This window comes from Diachasma alloeum, unplaced genomic scaffold (assembly GCF_001412515.2).
Source record: "Diachasma alloeum isolate Michigan unplaced genomic scaffold, Dall2.0 Dall_scaffold_00661, whole genome shotgun sequence".
In the NCBI taxonomy this organism is placed as follows: domain Eukaryota; kingdom Metazoa; phylum Arthropoda; class Insecta; order Hymenoptera; family Braconidae; genus Diachasma; species Diachasma alloeum.
The window spans coordinates 111727-137693 of record NW_021680793.1 but is presented as its reverse complement, the minus strand read 5'-3'; the positions used below and the strand labels follow the sequence as shown (position 1 = coordinate 137693).

The window sequence follows — 25967 nt, the reverse complement described above, 5'->3', positions numbered from 1 at the left end:
AGGATAATTGGATTTTCCATGTTATATTATCACTGATATTTCAATGACATCTGGAATTTTAAAATTCATTGCGGAAATTGAACATAACATCCAACTAAATTTTCAGTGGATTGAAAATTCAGGGAAATTGTTGTTTGAATTTTCAAATTATTTAATCATTTTCATTATCATGTGGACCTGAGTGTTGCAATTCCATTGAATACTCGACTGATTTTTCAATAACAAAATACATGAAAATTTTGTGCGATTGAGTGATTGTTAAAAATTTCAAGATTTTTTACTTGAAATTTCAGGAGTAATATTTTAACACTGTACTAAAGATTAGAGAAGGCCAATTGTACTGGCAATTCTTCGATACCTACTCTATCACATTTTTGTAGAATTTTTCGCACCATGTCCTCATGATTTGTTGTCAACTTTTAATTTGTTTATTCATTAATTATTTGTAAATTCAACTTTTTCTAGTCTCGATTTTTTCCCGAAACTTACACATGTTTTGAATAAAAAAGTTCTTTTGCACTTCTTTGATAAAATCGATATTTATCGAGTTATAATTTAAAAAGAAATCACTTACCTGGTCCAACCTGAAAAATTTAATTCCGCATAACTTTAAAAAAAAATTCCTTTTCTTAATGACATTTCAGGGCATGCTTGGAACACTTCTACATCATATTCAATTTTCGTCGAAATCGAAAAAAACTGATTGAAATATTATGGAACGCCCCGCCTATAAGAAGAGGCGTCTCCCTAACATTAAGAAATTAAGAAAATTGGTATTGCAGAAGGATCGATTGAAAGACTGTGACTTTCTTCATTGATCATTTTAATTATATTCTCCATTTCATACAAATTAAGTTGGAGACATATTTATAATACAAACTTAAAATATATACATCAATATATTGTGAAATTTTTTTCAGCGTATATCCGGTTGATTCCGTAATTTATCGGTCTATTTATATTTTTCGGCTTTTACTCAGCGTTATCCGTCTTCATAGTGCATTGTGCAATGCGCTTGGCAAGTTTTAACATGTATTCTTACTGTTTTTTTATTTCTCTTAAACTTCTCCATTTGGGCAGACTCTGTCCAAATCCATTTCGTCGTTTCGACTCTTAAAAAATCTGAAGATTTGAATTTTCCAAATATCAATTTCGTTTATAACTGCATCAATTCGTCATGCTACCTCCTGGCATGAAAAAATTCTAATTTTCTGCCCAAAATCGTGTACGTAGGGAATGATGAACAATTGGTAACGAATTGTTTCGTACTCTTATCAAATTATATCGCATTTGTGATGTTATTATGTTTCATTGCATCCCTCACAAGAGCTTAAACGAAAGAAAACTAGGCTTCTCCTCTCAATTTCTCTTGAATGAACATCGAGAACAAATGAAAATTCATTGAAGAATAAATAAATGATAACTTCATAAAACATAATCCACTCAAGTGTTAAAACTTGAGCTATATGCTCGAAATTGTTTGTGGAAAATTTGGTGACATTCCCAGCCCACTGGGAAATGGGCTTCTGACATTGATCTCTAAAACTTGTTAGTTTCAGAAACAATATTGTCAAGATAGATTACAGACTTAGTTTGGACTATCAATGAATTACCAGTTTCCTTAACATGATAACTCACCACCTAATAACTTTTACTCACAACAAAAATCAAAGAATTAAATTGAATCAAGAAATAATTTTTAATATTCTATAAATCCATTGAAATCCCTTCTTCGAATTCTCGCTATTATTGAATGATTTCCCATCGAATTGCGAATAAAATCAATTCTTTGTTAACAAATTAGAGAGGAACAATTTCTTTGTCCGTTTAAACTCTTTTCAACACATTTTTCACATCCTCCACTTCCCACATGATTAGACAAATCGAACAGAATCTCAAATGATGGTAAAATTCATCATTATTACAGTATTTTCTGACGAATGTGAATTTATAATTCCAGCTGAAGGCGAGGATTACCACCACATTCGTCAGAAAATACTTTGTGGGCCGTGTGATGTTAACTATTTATATTACGGGCCCGAAAATCGCGATCTAGTCGAGTGAAGCGAAGTTAGAATCGTGATTTATCCGGCCTAGTAACATAAATATATTAATCCAAGGAGGTATGAACCTTTGTCCATCCACTTCATACTTTTCCCTCTTGGTTCGAACAAACTTTCAATTAATAAGAATGCACAAACAAATTCGGATAGAAACAGAAGAAGCATTTGAGAGGGACTTTAAACATTCTTTAGAAATATAATCGGGATCGAATTGAATGTTTTTCTGATATAATGTTCATATGAAGCCATCAATTGCTACGAATTCATTATTAATGATTTATTAATTGGCACTGCCCTCGAACTCTCATTATTTCCTACATATTTTCCATAATTGTGCACCAATCTGCACAAAAAATGTTTGAAGGCTTTCATTAATAATATTATTTACAATGGGCCTTAAACGATTTATAAAGCTTGGCGTAAGTGGTGAGAAATATTACATTTATTCCACTAAATAGTTCGTTCATTTTACGTGATCATCTGTTGTTCTTGTTTCTCATTGTTATTGATTCTCTAGTAAAGTAGTAAAATGGCAAATTTTATTCTTCTGTTGGTTGTGCACTCACTTGGGATAATTTATGCTGAGAAAAATTTTTAGCTGTTATTTTAGCTTTTAGCCTTGAAGAATTTTCAACTAATGAATTTAATTGACTTTTTGTTCCTAGTACCAGAATGATTTTAATTCTACCAATATCGAATATGAATAATCAACGTATTCCGTCTATTAAGTTTTACCACTTTAATTAAGAAGAAATGACAATTGTTCCCATCAATCATTTGTGATTGGTAATTATCACAGCTTTATTATGATGTGACAGAAAGAAACATTTTTACTTTCAATTAATACACTGAAATAATTCTTTAAATTGTAGCAATCGAGACAGCCCATTCAGCGGAATTTTTCGCAATGAAATCCGAATGCATAGAAATACAATTATCGATAATTACAGCAATTCTTCGATTACATTATCCAAGAATATTTGAAGTCCCCATTCATCTTCATTTCATTTAAAAAAATATATATCAGCTACATCCGTTTTTTTAATTTAATTTTTCTTTTTATTAAATTTTTTTGTTCATTTCATTGTTTGCTTTAGGTAATGAATATTAATATAGATAATAATTACAAATATAACTATATATAATGGATATACGAGCCTTTGTCAGGGGAGCAATGCAGTCGTCGTCATTAAAAGATTATTTCAGTTTTTTTTTCTTTCTGGAGAAAGGGAGGAGGGTGTTTTTGTTGTTTATCTACACATTGTAATTATTTTCATCTTTCATCAACGTTTTCCATTATATCGCATTAACAATTAAATCAAATAATAACACACAACAAAATAATAATTAATGAATAATCAATGGGGACCAGTAACTTGGCCTTCACGCTGATACTAGGCCAATGGCTTTTTTTTCTAATCAGATTATTAGTTATCCATGAAAGTACCTTTGTATTGTTTCTGAAATCATTTTCCTTTAGAATTACAACTAGAGTTAATCTTGCTTGATGTTTTCTCATTTTTCTTCGTTATGAATTATGAAACAGTGACACATACGGTATATTTTTTTGAGAGGGGAGCATGGGAAATGAATTTATTGAAATGAGTTTTTCAGAAATTATAAGTGATTAATCGATGAATGGGAAAATTGAAGATAATCACAACTCGAAGTCAGTATTCAAAGAATAATGTTTGACATTCGTTCAATGATTCAAGGAGTTGGCAGAGTTGATAGTCATTTTGGAAACATTTTTGTGAGAAAGGGGTTTTGGGGAAAATGTCTTGAGACATTTTTGTAATCCCATGGTTTACAAAAGGAGGTCTGGTGCTATTCTGTCCCGAACCGACTACATAGCAAGATTCTCGTTACCTAATTACACAATGAATGGAGTTTGATAGGGGAATATATATGAGAATTTTTTCAATTAAGTAATCATTTAGTGCCTGATCTTTCAAATGAATGTGAGCCTCGAAAATTCATTTTTGAATAAGAAAGAAAGTCCTTTGAAACTGCTATAGCAATCTCATAACATTTGAGAAGAGAAATCAATTCTGGTACTTTAATTATAATATCATCACAGTCAAAAAGAATTATTTAATACAGTTAACGAATATGATTCTTCTCTTTCTTCTGCTAGTTTATTATCAGTATTGAAACTTCAGTGATGTGTATATTTGAGTCAAAATTAAACAACACTGAAATTTGAAAATATCTAGAATTTTCTATTCGATATGATATTTTCGATAATAATTGATTTTTTTCTTCTTTCACTGATATTTGCGTTATATTCAAGTTTGGCGAAAAGGAAAATGCAAAAGGGACTCAATATATCAATTGCCCATCAACTAGAAAATTACATTTCAGTCTAAAATCATTTTTAAGAATTTTAAAACCTGAAAAATGATTCTATTCAAGTTTATATATTTTTTTAAATATTAACTTTAGTACACTGACTCCCTCAGATGCAGAATATTTACATCATCATGAATGAGGCTGCCTATGTACATTTGTATTGTCAGCAAAAGTGCTGAAGTAGATTACACGTGGAAACTAGACATTTTGTTGAGTTGTTATTCTCATTTTTAAAAAGTGTAAAACTGGACAGGATGTTTGATTATCGAAGGACGAAACTTTTATCATGCCTTATACCAATAATTAATGTACTTGGTGAAAATTGATCAAGATTTTTTCTCATCCAATCACAGAAGAAAAATTAAATTTTCATTCATACTTTTAATGTTAACGGTTCTTTCACGCTTCAACTTATTATATTATTATTTTTTTCTTCGACTCGAATGTTCATAAGAGTCTCATATTTTTCTTTATAGTAAACAAGGTTATTCGTCTTTTTACATATTTATTTATGGTAACGTTCAACTCCAGAATCAGAACATAGAAATTTTTTCTACTTTGCCTCCTCCAATTGAGTAAATATTTTCTATTTCATGCTATTCATTCTCGTTTTTCTTTCATCGGGTGAACCTGAGGCACTTTGTGCACGACTCACTCTTCATTGCCAATTATTGTTACCCAGATTCTCTTATTTTTATCAATATGTGTTTTCTCAACTTATTTGATTGATTCCTTGCCATCTGACTTTAATCAATTAGATATAATTGTTACCCAATATAATATGTATAATATGGTTGTATCGTTAGTCTTGCTTTCATTATAATTGGCACTTGAAAGTTCCATCAACTATTATTTTCTACAAAAAAATTCACGATTTTCAATGTGAATTTTCAAAAAATGATGATAAATTTATCAAATCAGCGTGTTTCTAATTCTTTCAAAAATTGAAGGAATAATGCTTTAGCCATTTTTGCTGAATCAAAGAGCGTCGCAAAATGTGAAAGGAGATGAGTTCACAAAATTTCGAATGGAATTTTCAACAAATAGAAATCTTCCGGCATTCTCTCCTCACATCACTCATTAGTCAAATAATTTCATAATTGACAATGGATAAGAATTAAAATTCATCTACTAATGATTACGCGCATATTTCAGAAATTATTCAGCTCATGCAAAAACGTTTGGAAGCCGCGCTTGAAGATTGTGCAATCCCGTTTAACATTTGCCTCTGAACTTTTTTCTACCAAAGATATCTGAAAAATGTTACACGACTCGATTTTGGACCATCTCCGGCCTATTCAATACTAATGTGTAATGACTATTGCTTAGGTCAAATTTTTCAAGACAGATCTTTTGGCGAATTATAACAATAGTAACATCTTAAAAATTCGACATCGGCGCTTTATACAATGAAAAATATTGCGTAGATTCGAAAAAAAGAATGAAAAAAATATTTCGTCTCTTATGTGTAAATTCGACTTTGCTCTCGTTTCAACAGAAAGCAAGTGGCAGTTCATTCCCTAGAAATCATTACTCTCATTTGTCAATTATTTTTCATGTTATCCGTTGCTCTATGTGATTTTTTTTTTGATGACCTTCGATTTTCTGAGAGTAGAAATCAAGACCTGGGAATGGGGACCGCTGTCCACCAGATCGCCTAAAATGGAGGAACTGTTCAAAAATAAAAGGAGAAAATTATGGAAAATATGAAAAAAAATGCAGATTTAAATTCTATGAGACGCAATAGAGATCCCTCCTTGCCCAAGGACTTGAATTTTTATTAAAGAGAAATCGCTCACATAAATGGAAAGAATTCAAGAGATGACCTAGTGAAATCGCTAGAAACTTTTTGCAAAATTAAATAGGAAATTTTATTCGTACTTTGCAGATTTATCTGGAGAATTCAGAAGATTTGCTGAGCGGTTTTTTTATACAAATAAATAGGAAATATGTGATAGAAGAAAATCAATCGACTTTGATTTTTCTATTAAATCTAGTTGACCTTTTTTTTTAAAAGAAAACTCGTGATTTATTCTACTAAATATTTAAATAAAACTTGGACGAAAAAGCTACTGAATTTCTAACAGACGTTGGCAAAAATTAAATAGATTTCCCAGTAGATTTCCAGTAGAAATCTAGTGAAATTTCAACAAAATTTTTTAGCGACTCCGCAGGAATTCTCTCCTGAATGTTTTCAAAATTTTCTTTCTTTATGAGTTTCAACCTCACTTGACGTTGTTTTTTTTTTTCATTAAAATTTATATATTTGAATTTTACCAATTTTCTCACGCGCGTCAGGCTCAATTCTCTATCAACGATGACCCAATTTTGTTACTGACTAAAAAAATTGTCTCATCGCAATCAATCAACATTAATACGACAATTTTTTATTCAGCCATTGGAAAGATTTGATCCAGCTTACTAGGGATGCACTAGGTCCATCCCTATAATTCTCTTATTAATATTTTCTAATGTAATTCTCTTGAATAATTTTTGGTTTTCTTAAGGAAAATTGGATTGCGAAAAATTTTCATTGCATTCTATCCACTATTTTCTTTTATTTTTTAGGATTGCCTCCCATTTTGAAAGATTCCTCAATTTTCGATCATTCGGAGAATAGTCAGACCCAAAAGTTTGTATTTCTATGTTTAAGAGGATGAGAGAATACCGTCGGGTGCCAAATTTAAAACTGCACACTTTGAAAGACTAGTGTATTTCATACAGAAAAATGAATATAAATTTCGTTTAAGAAATCGTCTTGTACACTGATAGAACGGTTTAGTCGAACCAAATCAAACTTTTTAACTAAACGATCGCGGGCTTGAGCGCGCGTGTTAAAGACAAATCGCGACACGAAAACCGAAAGCCGACCGAAGTCGATCACGTGCGGGCGGATCCAAATGTTCGACCAATGAAATTCGAGGAATGAGCGTTACGCTACAGTTTTAGAGTAGGAAAAAAAGATCATAACTGATTGGACAAGAATTTCCAAATATTGGAACAAAATGTTTTTTGAATAAATTATTTTCTATTAACAGAATACAAATAAGAGAAAAAGCTCATCGCTTCTAATATCCCGTTTTACCCCGGTTCCACTCATTTTTGTTCTTTCAATAGAAAATAATTTATTGAAGAAATATTTCTTTTCTCTAGAATGATTTTGTTTCAATGTTTTGGCAATTTTTCCCAATGAATTATCATTTTTCAAAATGCGTTGCCTTAAATGTTGAATCCGTTATATACATTTATGTATTCTCGATGAATCGTTTAATGTTCTCTCTAACTTTTTCCTCAACCCTCTATTTTTTACATTTTTTTGGTCGAATTTTCCGCAAAAAGAGACGAAAAATAGTATGTGCACCTCGGGAGGCCAGGAGGCTATCCACACGTGGTCCAGTGTGGCCTACTTTCCTCCCCCGGCGCACTATGTACTATTTTGTGGTATATATTAACATCACTAGCATCAAGCCATCTGAAACATCAATTTTACCATGTGAAAAACAAAGAAGAGACATCCATTGTGCCACAACACATCGTAACAGGCTAACAATTTCATCAACATATCAACATTTTATTCTTTTCTCCTCTAAGGAGAAATGAATTCATTAACTACTACATTCGTTCAATTTTCCACGAAGATTTTCGTTTTGAAGTTCAAAAGAGGAGGTCACTTCTATTAATATCATTTCTACCTTTCACATCTTGCTTTTGAAAATAATTGGAAATTTGTTCAATAACAATTTCTAACAAAGAATTTACATTTACTTTCCCTTTTCTTTGCACAACCCAATTGAGTTTGCACTTCAATACCTAATAATACAATCGATGAGCAACACAAGTCAAAAACAATTTAAAAATGTGCGTAGTTCAATGAAGTAGTAAAGTGGCAAAATGTCATTATTTACAATTCAATATTTCTGTGATTTTTTTGTGATCTCTTAGCGTGATGTTTTCCTTCCAAAGATATTTTTTCTTGTGAATCTATCCGTTCACCAAAAATGTCTTTTGCTATTTCCTTCGAAAATCATTCAAATGATTTGAAACATAGAGAAAAATCAATAGATACTCTTTACCACTTCATTATTCAATCAATTAAAATTTTCGAATCAAACTCAAGAACTACAATCTTCAATGCAACTAATATCATCAAAGAAACTAATTGCCAGTAACCAAAAGCACAACAATGATAATGGTAGAAATAATTGATATTGAAATAATTAATAATTGAAGTTAATCGTAAAAATTTGATGATTCATCCGAAGATTGGAAGATGTTTTCATAGTTACAAATTACTTATTGCAAATTTGGCATTAGAAACGGATTGATTGGAGTGAACAAAAGCTGCAGCAATAACGAAATATCAACCAACCACTCAAAGGGACAAAGAAACAAGGATTACACATAAATTGGAACAATCATTCGATCGATATTTTCATTAGAACAAAACGATGATTGGTAAGCAATATCGAGAGGAAATATCAACTAACAAGTAAATAACTGAACAATCATCATTCAATCCTGTACAACAATTACAATTGTCCAATCAATCCCCCCCCCCCCACAATTATTCGTAATAAAATAAAATAAACTGATTCCAAACTGATTGAATACTTCATACATCAATCCTACAATTATTTTTATACGTTAATATTCCTCTCCTCCTATATAAAGTTATTATTACTGTCAATTAGACATTGGCTGCTGTTATCACCTCCATTAATGATCGTTTAAACCTTTAATTATCTTAAAATTCAATTTAATGTACAAGATTTCTATTGGCACAGTCGCGTCACCATGCAATATCGACATATGACCCATTTATCTATTTTTTTTCTTTTATGATTTTGGTTTTTATATCCATTTCTCCTTTTTTTTTCGTGTTGAAAAGATATGAATAAAATGATAGAAAAAATCATTCAGACGCAGAGTCGGTAGAACCATTATTCCTAGATTGTGTTCTCCGATGATTCCTTTTGATATGGAGTATTTTCAAATAACATAACGATGAGTACATTGGATAAATGTGGATAATCCTCTTCAGTTTCACACGAGATCTTCACGATACGTAACTCACATTAAAGCTTTCTCACTTTAATTCGTTTAATCAAATGGGAACCATTGTGGTTTTCTATGCACTTTGCCGGACATATCAGCGCCTTGCAGCACTTTTTTTTCTCAACTTTTTCTTCAATGGACGATACACTCGGACGCTCAATGATTGACAAATATAGATAGCTTAGTACTTTTTCGTGGGCACATCATAAACCGGATGGAATTTACAACAATTTTCACCGCCTCGATTAATGCCGATTGTCACCGGTTTTCACTTTGTATGTTTCTCCAGTAGACTTAGAGACTGAAGAAACATCGAAACCTTTCCTTTCATTATTAATTATTCATGCGTGTTTCCTTAGCAATTTAATGGCATCTCGAATGACGCTATAAGAATAATCATTTTAATCCATAAAAATTTGTTCTTTCTCTTTACTTTTAAATATTTCATTCGTCTATAACACTGGATTTTCATCTCAAATTAAAATGCAAGTATCTCCATGACGTACCGATTATTCCAAGTATCAGATTTCTTATACTGTTTTATTAGTAATTGGAGTTTATGTCAGTATCTCAATCTATCATCATTTCTAATGTGATCATCATAGGGGCAATTTCCAGTATCCTCGCTATTCATATATCGTATATCCCAGTCTTCAACCATATCTTTTATTTGTGTTAATTTGGCATGTAACTCATTGTATTTTTTTCTTCGTATCGCGTGGTCACTTCTGACGTGATAATATTGAGCATGGATTTGTTGAGAAATTGCCTGTGAATGAATAAAAATTATGAAAAATAATAAAATAGTGAATGAATAATATGATGCTCTATATTGTTCAATTTGCGGTGAAGAACAGGAGATAAGGTCAAATATTTTAAGGAGGGAAATCGTTAGAGATCCCCTTTAATACTCATTAAAAAGATAATGTAATAATTAACAACAGATGAGTGCAAATTTCACGAGAAAATAATTTTTCAGAAGTAATGCGATTGGAAGGATTCAAGAATTTTCATCTGTTGATTTTCTTTGCAATGAATTTTATAATGTAGAAAAAAAATAGAGAACTTTTGAAAAATAGTCGGACGATAAGGCGCATAGCAACTTTAAACCTATCTCCTTTTATCACTCCATGCAATAAAGTGTACTAATAATTCCCTTACCTTGGCTTTTTCTTTATTCCCCTTTTCTAACTCTTTCTCTTTAAGTGCATTCAGACGATGGATTAATGTAACTTCCTTCGCAATTTGATCGTACATCTCCATGTAATAAGGATGTTCTCTGCTCCATATCGCTTTATAACGTATTTTTTCTTCAGGTGTGCTGATGGGAGGATAGATCCTACGAAGTAATAGGAAAATTATTAAATTGTGTAATTGTTACAGATTTTTTTTTATTGCTTCCAATTTTATCTCTAAAAAAGATGTTCATATAAGTTTCCCTCTTTTCAAGAGACGCAAAGATTATCTCATTCCCCATAAACATAACTTAAATTTTGAAGATTAAAATCTCAAATAAATACTAAACGGAAGTTAATATGAATGGAAATCTAGTATTATTGATAATAATTAATTTAGAAGTGCCAAAATAAGACAGAATCTTATCAGGAAATTAACTTTTCAAAGATAGGGAGAAGATTAAAATCTGAACAAAACGTCTAAGAATCAGAAAAAATAAATAAAAATTCTATGCCCAATATGAAAATTATTGTGAGTATTAAATTTTTGTAATGAATAAGTCATGTTTTTTGGTGCTTCGAAATAGGGTATTATGTGAAAGTGGCAGCGCTGCGTTGATTGGACGCTGGTCATGCCATGAAGGAAGAAATAGTCCAACAAGGGACTACTGTTCAAACAAATAATTGACGGAATATTTCATGGATTAATTTTTAACATTCATCAAAGCTTGAATTTATATATAAAACAATCAATGATGAATAATAATTTTTTTTGGAATTTCAAATTAATTTTTCCTCGTTACACTCACCAACTCAACTAGATTTTATTCATATTACTTTAATATAAATGCACTCACGCTGCCCAATCAGTTGGTGGCTCTTCCGTTTCACCAGATGTTACAGTTGGTGATGACAAACTGGGTGTGGTATTGTTAACAGTTAAACTGGGAGTACCAGCACTAGTGAATTCGTTGTAGGATTTCGTACCAGATGCACTATTATCTCTTTCACATTGTTCACGTTTATCATGTTGTTCACGTTCTTTACGCTGCTCCCTATCTTTATCATTACGACCACGATCATCCTTTCTACCACCATTACCAACTGGACTAGCTCTATAACTACCACTTGTTGCTGGTTTAAAATCACTGTTATCACTGACAGACATTTTGTAATTACTTTGCAATTGATTTCTACTTGTAGCAGCACTTGATGTTGATATTTCCTGATTGTAACGTGCACTGACGACTTCTTCAACATCACTCGTTGGTGTTGTTGATGACTTATTTCTCGCGTAGTTGGTATTTGTTTGATTATTCGTTATCCCACTATTTGTTTCACTATTCGTTGATCTCTCAGGACGATTATCGGTACGTTCACGTTGTTGGTGTCTTGGGACATCCCAATCATTCTCATTTTTCATCACATTATCAGAACTAATATTTGGTGTCCTTATGTTTTCTCTATTGGCACTTGAGCCACCTGTCACGCTGCTTGGCTCCGGTTTACGGTAGTGAGATATTCGGAGACGTTTGGTTGTTATTCCATCGCTACCTTGGTGGTAACCTGGGCGCTTTAGGTTGGGGGGTGGGGCGATTATTGCGGGGGGTGAGCCTGGATGAGTTGAATTCGGCGATGTTCCACTTCCTGAATGGTAAAAATGAGGAAAAGTTTAGACAATTGGATCATTGTGCATGGCAGAAAACTATCAGGAGAGATTTTTGTAGGAATGAAAATTTGCGACAAAAAATATATCAACTTTTTTTGGGACCCTCATTAAGAAGCTCGACCATCAATTCAATATTTAACTGATAATTCAAAATGTGAGGCATATTATTAAGCAAATGATCTTCATTCCCAACTTCTAACGACATATTTCGTTGAAAATTCTTTGATCATAACAAAAAATTAATCCAGGAATCAGGGATTTTGGAGAAATAAAACATTATGATCGAATTGTCAAGGATTTGACGTTTCGCTAAATATGTTTTAGCTTCGTCAGGCTCTTGACTCAATCAAAGTTTAGTCACGCTACATTGATTGAGTCAATAGCCTGATGAAACTAAAATATATTTAGTGTTTATTTATCAAAAATCCCCGATTTCTCGATTAATTTACATCACTTGGAGATGAATGCGCTTATTGATAACAAAAAAATTTCAATAAATTTATCAAAATCTAGCTTCGTTCATTGATTTGTCCATCATTCATTATTAAACTTGCTTAATGATTCATTATCTCTCTTTTATAGTTTTGGAATTTTCTATGGAAATAGGCTTTTGAAATTCTGACTTGAAACTTTTTTCGTTGAGATAGAGGCTTTTCTCACCACTTGAACAATCGCTAGACCCTGGTGGAGTCAAATTTTGGGGTTTTCTTCTTTTCAATGTCGCTCTATCTTGCTCAGTATAAAATGGCCAGTCTTCCTGCACGTCGTTCCACACGTGCCTTTGCAGAACATAAGCATTATCCTTCATGCTAGTTATTTGCTTTAGGATATTCGTTATTGCGCTTCTTTCACGATCCTTCAATCCCTCTGCAATAGAAAAAAATATAGTTACAGGACCAAACCTTTTAATCAATGGTGAATGATTATAGTACATTAGAGTACAAGGGCACAAATTTCCCTTCTTCAAATTTCTCGCCTTCGGCTCGGCCTGTAAACTACACATTCGTTGAAAACGAAATTTATTACCGAGTGCTCTATAATATTTTATGTCAAGTCGTGCAGAAGCCGAGTTTTGAGCAGGCTGCGCGAAGCGCAGCGTGCGATAAACTCGACTTATTGCACGGCGCGACATAAATGAAATATTTATATTTTTCATGATGAAAAAATTCGATAGAAACGCTTTCGCTAGGGAATTCAATAAGAATTCTAATGGAATTGTCTCATGATTGTGTGGAAATCATTGAGCATAAATATTCCAAATTTTTACCGCTGCTTTTTGTTTTATTTCTCATTACAATATGCAGTATTATATCTTTTTTAATCGAGTATTACCGAAGAAATGAACAATTTGATGGAAAAAATGGCCAAAGGACCTTTGTTGAGGCAAAGATACATTGAAACAAAGGAACTTTTAATATTTTTTCAATAAATTATCGTCAAAGACCTCGTTTTTGAACAACTAAGACCAGCTGTTAAATAAATATATAAAATTATAAAGCTTCAATTTCTATTGAGAACAGAATTGTTTTTCGGATTTTGTTTGCTGTCTCTGGATGATTCCAACAATTTTATCCCTAATAATTAATGATACCATTGAATTAAGCCACAGAAATCCCAGAAATGTCCGGTTACTGGATCCCCTCCAGTAACTAGGTCCTTGAGGGTACTGATTACCAAAATATTAAGAAATTAATAGAACACACTAATACATACGCAGATTATATCGCACGTATTCAGAGCAGTGGAATAGAACTGCTCTGTAGACGAAAAAATTTCTACGATGAAAATCTCCAAAAATATTTGCAAAATAATCTGCAATTCGCTTTGCAATTTCCAAATTATTTCCTTTAAGGGGAGACTACTATGAGTTTTAAAATTCGCGGGCTACTGGAATGAGATTTCTCATACCTTGAAGATCGATTATATGTGTCTAAAAACGAATAATTAGTGCAAAAAAATTGTTTATTGATCGTTTACTTCGGAGAACCTTAAGGTGTTAAAAATAGTCCAGGGTTTCCAATTTTGAGTTATAGAGATTGTTTTTGGTCAAAATTTTTGAAAAAATACGTGCAATAACAATTACGAATTAGTTTCTGGAAATTCACCTCCTACATAGCTAATTTCGTTTTTTTTTTATAAAAAATTTCACCACTCATGGAAAATGGTTCGAAAAATATTTCTGAAGGAATCGAAAATATATTTTAAATAGTTTGAGGATATTTTTTCTGCCTATTTTACATGAATGTCACAAATTTTTATATTAAGGGAAAACGGAACCCCTGCGTTTATATGAACTTTTAGAATCATGTTTTCTTCTACAATTATTAATTTTTATCTATGAAACTACTTTATCGATTCGATCATTGCATTATTGAGTCAATGAAGTAGTTTCATAAATAAAAAATAATAATTGCAGGAGAAAACACAATTCTAAAAGTTCATATAGAAATAGAGCTTCCATTTTACCTTAAACAAAACGAAATTAGCTGTGTACGAGTCGAATTAAAAAAAAATAATTCGTAGTTGTTATTGTACACATTTTTTTGTGTACATAAAAAAAATACCTCTGTAGCTCAGAAATTGGAGGCCCTGGGCTATTTTTAATATTTTAAGCGCTTGCGGGACAAACGAACAATGAACAATTGATTTTTTTGCACTATCGATTTTCAATGCATGAGAAATCTTACTACAATAGCCCGTGATTTTTAAAATTCATAGTAGTCTCCCCTTAACCATTCCATTACTAAAACTATTCCAATTGTTGATTCGTTATCGATTCGATCATTGCATTATTGAGTCAATGAAGTAGTTTCATAAATAAAAAATAATAATTGCAGGAGAAAACACAATTCTAAAAGTTCATATAGAAATAGAGCTTCCATTTTACCTTAAACAAAACGAAATTAGCTGTGTACGAGTCGAATTAAAAAAAAATAATTCGTGATTTTTAAAATTCATAGTAGTCTCCCCTTAACCATTCCATTACTAAAACTATTCCAATTGTTGATTCGTTATTGTTTATGTACCTCGATTAAGGCGATCATAAAGCTCCGGCTTTTTGTAAGGCCTCAATGCCAGCACATGGATGAGTCGTTCCCTCAATGGCCTTCTACAAAGTTCACTATTTTTCTTTTCAGGTTGATGACGCGTTAGAGGATTGTTATTAGATATTGACTTGTAAGAGGGCGAAGAACTGGAATTGGTAGTTGCTTGCGATGATGAATGGAACATTGCATGAGATCGGGGCATTGCGGATGAGGGTATGAGCCTAGACGATTGACTCATGGAACTTGGAATGCTCGTTGTTTCGCGATGCCTCGAAGTTGCTGGTGGTGGTGGTATCGTTCGACCCGTACTTTTCACTTTAACTTTTCGCCCTATATCTGGACCACTTGCCTTTATCACCCTGGTGCTGTGAACATATTGAGACGATTTCCAATATGAAGAACCGAAAATCAACAAAACTAATATGAATATTTTCTGTTAAAACAATTGTAATTTATGCTATTTTATTTTCTTCCCATTTCCGTTGTCACAATTAGATTAATTCAATTTTATCCATTCTTATTCTTATTGGATATATATATTTCCTTAATTCACAAGTTAGAACATTGAATGAAGAGGAATTATGTCAAAGATCAATAAAAAAAATTTCTTTTGCGATCAAAACAAACACACAAAATCAAAGTTATTTAAAATCTCATTCGGGTAATAGAAACATTTCTCCATGTATTGCTAAAAATTTTAAAAATTTATTTTTCCTTTTATATAGTAAAAGGATATCGGTACTTCTCATTCCTATGGTCGGATTCTAATTATTATTATGAACAAGAAATGAAAAAAGAATCAGAAGGGATAATCGGCTAGAAAATGGTTTTTGTCTTCTTTTATGTCGGTGGGAACTTCGAATCAGTTTTTTTCGTCAATTACTAGAGGGATATCAATATTTCAGCAAAAGGAATCCAAAAATGTAAAAAAGTGGGCGGGAAGAACTGAAAAAATTACTTTTTCAATGGCTCCGGAAAGCCATAAAAAAAAAATTATTTTTTTCGAATAATGAAAGAATACCCACAAATTCGATTCCTTTCCTTGTCTTTTGAAAGAATGAATAGAATTACATAAATGCCAATGAATCGCAAAAATCACGAAATGGAGACTGAAAATTTTTAAATAGGGATGATTGGCTAGAAAATGGAGAAAATTTGTTTTTCTTCATTTCTGGCCGTGGAAACTTGGAATCACTTTTTTTCTCGAATATGAGCGAGATGTGAATATTTTGAAATTCTATGGTCCAATTTTATCGAGAAGAAATGAAAAAAAATCAAAAAAACGTAGACGGGAAGAAATAGAAAACTTAATTTTTCAATGCCTCTAGAAAATTTTAAAATCGATATATTTTTTGGAATAAAGGAAGAATACCCATGAATTTGATTTGTATCCTTGTCTTTTGATAGAATGAATGGAATAAATGACAGAAGTTGAGAATTGGAAACTACAAATTTTATCGGATTATTATTATGTAATGTAATGTAATAATGTTTCCAAAACTAGTAGTTTCAGGAAAAATATCAGTGAATGTCAAATTATATTTTTCATACTTCATGAAGTTGCTACAAAAATGGAAACTACTCCACAACTTTGCCTAAACTTCTAAATATTTCAAAATTAGCTGCTGAATTATTTTATAGAATTTCTTCTTACGAAAAAGAGTTGATCAGAAATTAATACTAACCATTTAGTCTTGTTATTCTGATCGACCGCCGCCATACGATGTCTAGTCGCCTCATACACATCGTCATTTGCCTGTATTCGCATTTTGCATGGCAATGCTCCGAGATTCTGCAGGGATCTGTGCCCAGCCTGCTGTATGCACTCGAAACTACCCTGGGGACCCTCCATGTCTTGATTCCCAGAGAGGGTGAACGTGAAACCCGCAGACCCATGGCTTGATTGAGAAGATGGGAATGATAATTGCTAAAACACAAAAGAAAATGAAAATTAGTGAATTGTCTTACACATTTTCCTCACAATTTCTTCTCATTACTTTCTGTTTTCATTGAATTTGTCGTTTTTCAATATGACGAAATCCAATAGAAATTCACCAATGATTTAATTATCCTTAAATTTCATGTGATGAGTTTTTTAAACAAATTTGTAGATAAAAATATTATAACAAAATTTCCTTTCCTATAAGGATGGCCCAAATGCGGTCAGGCTCAAAATAAGGCCCAAAAGTGATCAGGACCAAATTAGGCAAAAAGGGCCAAAGGATCATTGCACCCAAAAAAAGTACTGATTCAAGTTAACGTCGTCTTGATTCTAATCGACTGCCGGCTTGATTCAAGCCGTGTGACCCGGACTACGCCGATCCGGATTCTGGGGCTGATATAAGTGGAAAAGTGGTATATTTCAAGCAGAAACGTGTCAAGCCGACATCGGTTTGAATCAAACTGAAAAATCGGCTTCAATCAATCCGAAAAATCGACTTAGATTAAACCGAAAAATCGACGTGAATCAAGCTGAAAAATCGACTTGAATCAAACCGAAAAATTGGCTTGAATCAAGTCGAAAAATCTACTTGAATGAAGCTGATATTCCGGTGCGTACCTGTCTGAATCTGACTTCATTCATGCCGTCAATTCGACATGACACAAGTCGATTCCCGGCATGATTCAGTCCGACTTGATTCAGGTCGACTTTTTTGGATGTGTTTTGATGAAAATCTTGCTAGCGGTTACAGAAAAATCGTCAATTTTTATTTTCCTCTAAACCTAATATAAAACACAAAAAAGTTGCAAAATTACCAACTTCGCATGTTCAGTTAATTTCCCACAATAAATAACAAATAAAACTAAAGAATTAATTATGAGTATTAAACTCGATTAAAAAGACTTTAATGACAATGGGATGTATCGTCGGTTTATGAATGATCGAATTAAACTTACTCTCTCAAGAGGTTACATCGGCCTCGACATAGATTCGGCGAGGTTGAATCACACGATTCTTTCATAATGAGAATACATGCTTTCAGAATTTTTAATTTATGGAAAATGAAAATACCTATTCTCCAACGAAAATTGTTTTTCCAATTCAATTAATTTGTCATGATTCTATCTATTATCATGATTCGTTTTAGGTGAATGGAATGTTTTTCACTCATACTCTCTGTGGAACTGATTAACAATTGCGATAAAAACTGAGGGTACATCCGGTATATATAATGAACTAACTTCATTCTTATATCGACTAAAATGTGGCAACAAAGTGGTAGACATTTACAAAATCCCAATGATATAATTTTAACGAGTCAATTTTTCCGTTGAGGATGTAATGTAAAACTGCAGTTTAGTGAAGTTAGAACAGGAATTATAATGAGATGGAAGTCTAATGACGGTGACCTTTAGATATCGAATGAACTCATGCAAATCGAATTGATATGCATAAAAAAGAAAAAATAAGATTTCTAACATGTCAAATCAGTATAGACCTCCTCAGAGGTAAACAGGGATTACTCACGGGGTGGAGGGCTTAAAAAACTAACTCCTGATTTTTTCAGATTTTGTCTATAACCCGTATGGAAGAGATGATTTTGTTTGGTGTTTTTCGTATCGTGATTTAAAAAAACCTCTTGTCATGAAAAAACAGTGCGAAATTCCGAATATGCCGAACATCGCATACATATTTGATCAATTTATGGTAGGGTAAACAGGTCAATTTCTGGACGGAGGTTGGTTTCTGGACGATTTCAACTTGCATTGAATATTCCACAAATAGAATGAAAATTGGATTAATTACTTCACCTCTCCATAATATCACTTGTGTATAATCACATGATCAATTATTTTCTTCTATTGCTCAACATTTGATAAATAAAAAAAAATATGACCCAGTCGGCCAGAAATTGGGGGTTTCGGCTACATTCATCTATTTCTCCATTTAATTATTGTTTTGTTATTTTCACTTTACACAATTTTTTTCTGCTAATTAAAACATTCTTGAAGGTATGGAAGCCATCATATCCCCATTAAGGTGATTCTTTAATTTTAGATCCTACCACGACACTCGAATTTCCTTTAACCGTCCAGCAATTGGTCTGGTCACCCTAGGTTTCAAACAAGAAATCGGTGCTCTTCCGGTTAAGGAGGAAGTTACTAAATGAAAAGGTGATGACTTTTTTCGAGATGAGATAATATTCCTTAAAAGAAAAGAATAGTTTGACAGAAGGAAAAAAAGATATTGGTTCCCTTCGAACTCAAAGCGATTGAGCGTAAGTGACGGTTATATTTTTTTAATTTCTGGAGGTTTTCCTCTGCATAAACTCTCTATTCATTCAATATGAAAATCTCTGATTCATGATAGACAGAATCGAAGCTTTTAATATTTTTCGTCATTTTCTCATCTGACATGAAAAAAACGATTTCTTGTGGCAAAAAATTCTCACTTTATCATGAAATGTTCATGTTCAAGTCCTGAACACTCCACCGAAATCTGACATTGTCTGATACATTATTCGGAATTCTTAGCCCAAGAAATTTATTCTCAAGAGATGAGATATTTGGGGCAAGAAATTAGTTTTGTGATACTATGACGATATTTCTCTCATTGTATATAAATATATACAATGAGACACTATGATGTTCGGTGAAGGAAAGGGATGCCGATAGACGTATCCACGTAAAATTACGGCTGTATCAAAGATACAGCTATCTGCTGATTTTTTTTCACATAACTCGCGTTCTAATCGACCGATGTCGATTTATCAAGCACTAAAATGTTTCATTTCCAGTTACCTTTCAAAATTTGGAGAGTAAAATTCTTTTTTCAATTTCTAGATGTCGACAATGATGAATAAAGAAAAGGTGAAAATCATGAAGTTTGCCAATTGTGTCACGTTTCATTTTTAAAAAATTTTCTGGCCTTACTTCTCATCATTGAAACACGTGTTTTGAGTCATACTGGAAGTTGTCCAGAGTCATAGATCTATTTCATTTTTGCTACCGAATGGAAGCTTCGTAATCGCTCAAATATAAGTTTCCAATTTTTTGTGTTCGGGTACCTAATTATGGTTTAAAAAGTCCAAATATGCCATTTTTAAATGGTGTATGTATGTGGTCTTTTTTCTTCATTTTTTTCGAAAGTTTCTTATGAGAAATGAATCTAGTTTCATGAATTTTTCCATGAATATAGACTTTAATAAGCTCTATTCATTGACGCCAATTAAAATTGATATTTTTCCAAAAATCGATTCTTCAACGATTACTCAAAAAATTGTCATCAAAATGGAATTAGTCATGGCTCAAAAATTGCTAAGAATATGCTGTTGATTCTATCAGAATGTGATGAGGGTCGCACAATTCGTTGTTGAGTTACAACACATTGTTTATGCGATTTGAAAGTTTTTTTTCATGATTACTGCAAGTATTATCGGTAATAGCAATTTAATCAGGGCTTGAAAAGCATATTTCAATGGCTTCTTAATCAAGTTGCAAAACGGTGAGAACAGCATCATTGCTTATCAAGTTACACAATACCGTCATGAGCTTGTTATATCAAAATCTCTATCTCTATTAAACTCAGGTACCAGTCTATTATGTTAAATACCTATTCATATTGATTCATGGTTCCGACTAACTTCTGATAGAACCTGGGTTAAACTCTGGCTAAATCCTGAATAAAACCTGATTAAATCCCGGCTATACACTTTAGATCTTGATTGAACCTTGATTAAACCCGGAATGAAAACGACTTCAAGTCTTAAGAGTCTTAGAGGGTCGAAATGTAGAATTATTTGACAAAACAAAACAGTACACAAAATTTTGGTGACATTTCAAGTGATGACAGTACTATGATATGAAAAAATAGAAGAAGAGAATAGTAAAATAACTCGGAAATAAGAATTTCAAAAAACGAACCCATTCGGAAGCAAACTGCCTATTTATTAGCAATAATTGTCATACTCATTTGTCAAAAAAATGCCATTGTTCACTTGTTTTTTTTTTTTCAATATTTATGTTGATGTCTTCTACCTATTTCTTTCCGAAAATATACACCCGTCCATACCAAGGTTACGAGATATTGCCGTTTGTCCTTTTTTCACCGTGAAAGTTCTTTTGACGTTTCCCTATGTGAGTGAAGGTTGTAATGAAACCCTGAAATGTTGAGGAATGGTTAGTATCGCCGAACTACGCTCTTTTGCAAAATTGCAGATTGAGCGATTCAATAGTCTTTGGAACAGAGTGATTGACGTTAATAATGTTTTTCTCTAAAAATGACATGTGGTTGTTCTATCATTGATTTTCACATGGAGATAACGTCAAAGGTCATATAACTTTATATTATATCATTAGTTTTGAAACGCGGGGTATAGATATTCCTATCATACTGGGTAAAACTGAAACTTTATTTTCAACTTAGAAAGGTCAAACGTTCCAAGAATCAGATTTTTTTATTTTTGTAAGCACGATAACTAGAGAAAAAAAGAAGGTAGCAAGTTGAAATTTGGTATAATTATAGCTCTTATAATATTAAAGGTAGGCATTGGCTGGCTTTTTTCATTTCTACAAATGGATTTGATAGAAATAAAAATAAGCGATTCTCTAATTTTGCGTTGACATGATTCACGGTGGTATGAACCGTTGAGATATGTTTTTTTAGAGAATGTCTGTATGTGTGTGCGTTTGTCCAGAAATGTGTCAATAACTCCAGAACAGCAACTACAAAAAAGCTGAAATTTTGGCTCATAGTTGGTACTAATGAGGCACCAATTTGTGCTAAACCTCAACCCGATCGGTTGAGTAGTTCCTGAGATATAGCGATTTCTCAAAAATCGTTATTTGCAAACTCCGCACGATTCTAGGTTTTATAATAAAAAAGTTTGGTATTTTGGATGGGCGAAATCGGACGAATAGTTCTGGAGATATTCAACTTTGTATGTGAAACTTTTTTCTTTAATATCTCAAAAACCACTCAACCCAATTCAGTTTTTTGTCAAAATATTCGTTATAATGGTGGCTATCTGGTCAAATAAAAATATGAGCACCCTTTCATTGAAAGTTTTTGAGATATTTCCATTTTTCTATTTCTATGTGGTCATCTTGCTCATGTGTGCTATAATGTGGTTGAAACTTTATTTGAAGATCTAAAATCTTGGGTAGTGAACAATACTATTTAGCTATACAACTCGGGAGAATTTGAGCTTAGTGGGTTTAGAGGTCTTGAGATAGAACATTGCATGAGAAATCATCAATCACGTTAATTACCGTGTTTTTCTTTAGCCATCGGAATTTTTTATCATAATTACTTGGAATGTTATGTCACATAAATGTCTTATGTTTTTCTGAAGTTTATAACTCCATGTGTAGATGTGTTTTATCACTTCTAAATTGTAGAGGTCTTCATGTGCTCATAATTGTTTGTCAGACTGGTCCATATATGTGCGAATGGTTTCATCGAATGTAGGAACAAATATCTATGACAGTATATACCATACTTATTCGTCATGCAGGGTTTCATGACCGACTTCCTTTTAACTAAAACTGATTTTGTATGATTTTTCCCACCGATTTACGAGTTGTCTGATTTAATATAAATACACAGATCGGGACATATGCTTGCTGTAAGATTAATTGGCATATTTTTTTGAGTTTTAAATAGTCTATTTTACTTCATTTATCACCTCTGAGAACACATGCATTGCAATGGCCTATTGCGTGGGGCCGATATTCCGGATTTATAAAATTCACGGTTTACGATAGACGATATGATATAAGGCATGGTGTACATTCTAAAACTTTGGGAAAAGCATTCAATGATACTTACAAGTTATGGCCCTTCAGACCATAACTCTACAAAAAAATGTTGTTCATGGAAAACAACCGATTCATGGTGATAATTATGATTCCCTAAACATTGGAACGTATGACTTGAGATTCCTTGAATAGTGATACTCAATACAATTAAAAAATCGTTATAAGAAAATTGAAATAACGCTTCTATGTTTGGCTTCATCAAAACTTCACTTTTCAACAGAGTATCACATGAAGGACGATTTAAATGTGTACATTGTCAAAAATTTTAATCTGAATTTTCCGTGCCAAATTCCGAAAATTTTTATCGCGTTCCAATTCCACTAATATTTCGGGAAATCTTGCCATTGAAAATTCAAAATTTCATGGAAAAATCAAACAACTGTAAATTCCCGTTCCATTAGTTCTCTGAGAAGGAATAGAAAACCAGAAAATTCTGTGACATCTGAAATTTCATGATTTTTCCCCTCTAAATCGCATTCACTATCACAGTCCTGAAAATTGGTAGTCAACTAACAATGAAATTTCATTTTTTTCCCGCCTCAAGTTTTTCCTGTTTTTCATGTGTAAAAACTGAGACCGACAGGAAATGAATTCTTCTGGAATAATGATGAGATGATGAACGACACAATGCTTTTAGAGACGATCTCTCCATAGTGAAGTTTTGCGTCTACTCTCGTGGGCAGCCCAATTCAAAATCCAGTTGTTCCTTTGATTGTATTTCCTAATTCGTAGTTCTGTTGCTATTTGTTTTTTTTTTTTTTACGGCCTCCGAGTCCCTTTTCGGGTCCCATTTGGCACTCTATCCAACCCTATGCATGCGGCTGTGGATTCTACACTGTACCGCATTCGCACTCCTATAGAACATAGAAGTAGCATGGGGAAACCACAGAAAACCCATGCCAGTACAGGCGGCTCCTCTATTAGCAACCTCTCGCTCGCCGGAGCCTTCCGTTGAAAAATTCGATCCCACGGGGAATCGAACTCACAACCTTTCGCACACTAGACTTGCGTCTAATCCACTCGGCCACTGACGTCGGTTGCTGTTGTTGCCATTTGTTGCTCTCGAGAACAAATAATGGAGAACAACAAGGATTGGGCACATTCCTTAAATTTTTAAGCTAGTAATTTTTATAGAAAATGGGAATTGGATTTCGATTTAAAAAATGGTTAAATAATTAGTTTAAAAAACGAAATAAATAATGTCTTGTAAAATGTAATGGTATCACATAAGATCCTATTGCATAACGATAATCTCCACCATTATCTTCAATATCCTCAATATGAAATGCTCGACCTTTTCCACCTGTTCTGCTCTTTTCGTAACATCGTGGATGGACCGAAGAAAGGCGTTGCTTGAACAGTGCATCAGCCATCGATACTACTATGGCGAAAGTAATACCGTTTGAGTTCTTTGTTTTTTGTAAAAAGTTCCAACTTTGAGATTTCATATGTAACTTTGCTTGAGCACGATTTCGTGATGACACAGACAGATAGTGTGTCAGTAGGTTGCCGATTCCGATTGCTACTGTGGTGGCGCTGTTTGTGGTCTCAGTATGCATTGCTACGGCCCAAATTTGGAGACCTAATGAGGTCGGGTGGAAAGAGACGATTCTGTCTACTGATCATTTGTCTTCCATTCTTTGGATTTTCCAGCAAGGACTCTAAGTGATGAATGAAGAATAGGATTGAAATAGTAAATTTCAATGAAAATATCAGAGGAAGACATCTGAGACACAAATTAATGTGGTAAATCGGTTCGTTACTCAAAATAATTTAAATTTCGGTGCAACAAAATTATGTAGGAAAACAGAATTTTTTCTAATGAATTGTCTAATCAATTCCCCCCCTCACCCTCAGAAGACAATCTAGTTTTTCTAAGACTAAAAGAAAATGAACAAAAGCACTGAATTTAGAAAGCTCCAAAAAATTTTAGTTTCGATGTGGTAGAGATTTTGGACTTTTGTCATCTCCTTTGACGGTTAAAGTAACTCTACCCTTAAAGATACCTTCAAAGATTTTAAAAAACTACAAGAAATCGCATAAAAACTCTGTGTAATTCGGAATCGTAATTTTTTTCCTCATTTAATTGTCGTTCAAGTTTTTATAAATGAAAATGTTGAAAATTCATTATTTAACACAGGGTCTTATGTGAAAAACGCTAAATTTGATACAGCTCCAGTTAAAATAAAGACTAAAATCTATTTTTTTTTCCTAAAAACGAGAAAAAAATAATAAAAAATATTGGCACCTGTTAGATAACGATTTATCGTTTAGTTTTTTTGTTCGTAACAATTTCCAACCAGAATCACGGGAGACTGACTGTGAACAGGAGTAGACATGGCAACGACGGCTCGGTCAGCTGTCACTTGGCGGGACCTCTCTCACCCGTCACATTATCCTACAGTGTTGCCACTAATTTTTCCAAGCTAGTCAATTGAAAATCTATTTTTTGTAATACCTGCCTCAAAAGTTCACGTTTCGAAACCGATTAGTGTGTGTAAAGTGGTTGTTTTACGCACACCGTGCACAAAAGCAACCACTTTACCCCCACTACGGTTCCGAACAGTGAACTCGGCAGGTATTACAAAAAGTAGGATGTGTTACGCGTGCGTGCGAAAAAGTGGTTCTTTACGCACTTGTAACACAATATACTATATTCTTACTTTTGTTGAAAACTATTAATAATGAAATAATTCTTATGCTTATGTCCTTTATAAATTATTTTAATAATTTAGACATCAAAAAAATTATTGTTAGAATCGTTTTTTTCAAAAGCACTCAACGAGTCCAGCCGCAGGGGTAGAGTTACTTCAAGTGGTCGCTTTTTTCTAGCATCTCACTCGCT

At 32.9% G+C, this 25967-nt stretch overlaps 1 protein-coding gene across 1 annotated transcript in view; it reads right to left on the bottom strand.

Annotated features, from left to right (window-relative positions):
- Window positions 1-806: 806 nt before the first annotated feature.
- The window catches only part of LOC107044017 (RNA polymerase II elongation factor Ell), a 135326-nt gene continuing 110165 nt past the window's right edge, over window positions 807-25967 (bottom strand). The window contains exons 3-8 of the mRNA XM_015265746.1: window positions 17047-17288; window positions 15341-15726; window positions 12975-13181; window positions 11503-12292; window positions 10632-10809; window positions 807-10239 (exon numbers count right to left, since the gene is read on the bottom strand). Of these exons, the coding sequence (XP_015121232.1) occupies window positions 10033-10239; window positions 10632-10809; window positions 11503-12292; window positions 12975-13181; window positions 15341-15726; window positions 17047-17288 (2010 nt within the window). The 3' untranslated portion in view covers window positions 807-10032. The remainder of the gene's footprint in view (window positions 10240-10631; window positions 10810-11502; window positions 12293-12974; window positions 13182-15340; window positions 15727-17046; window positions 17289-25967) is intronic.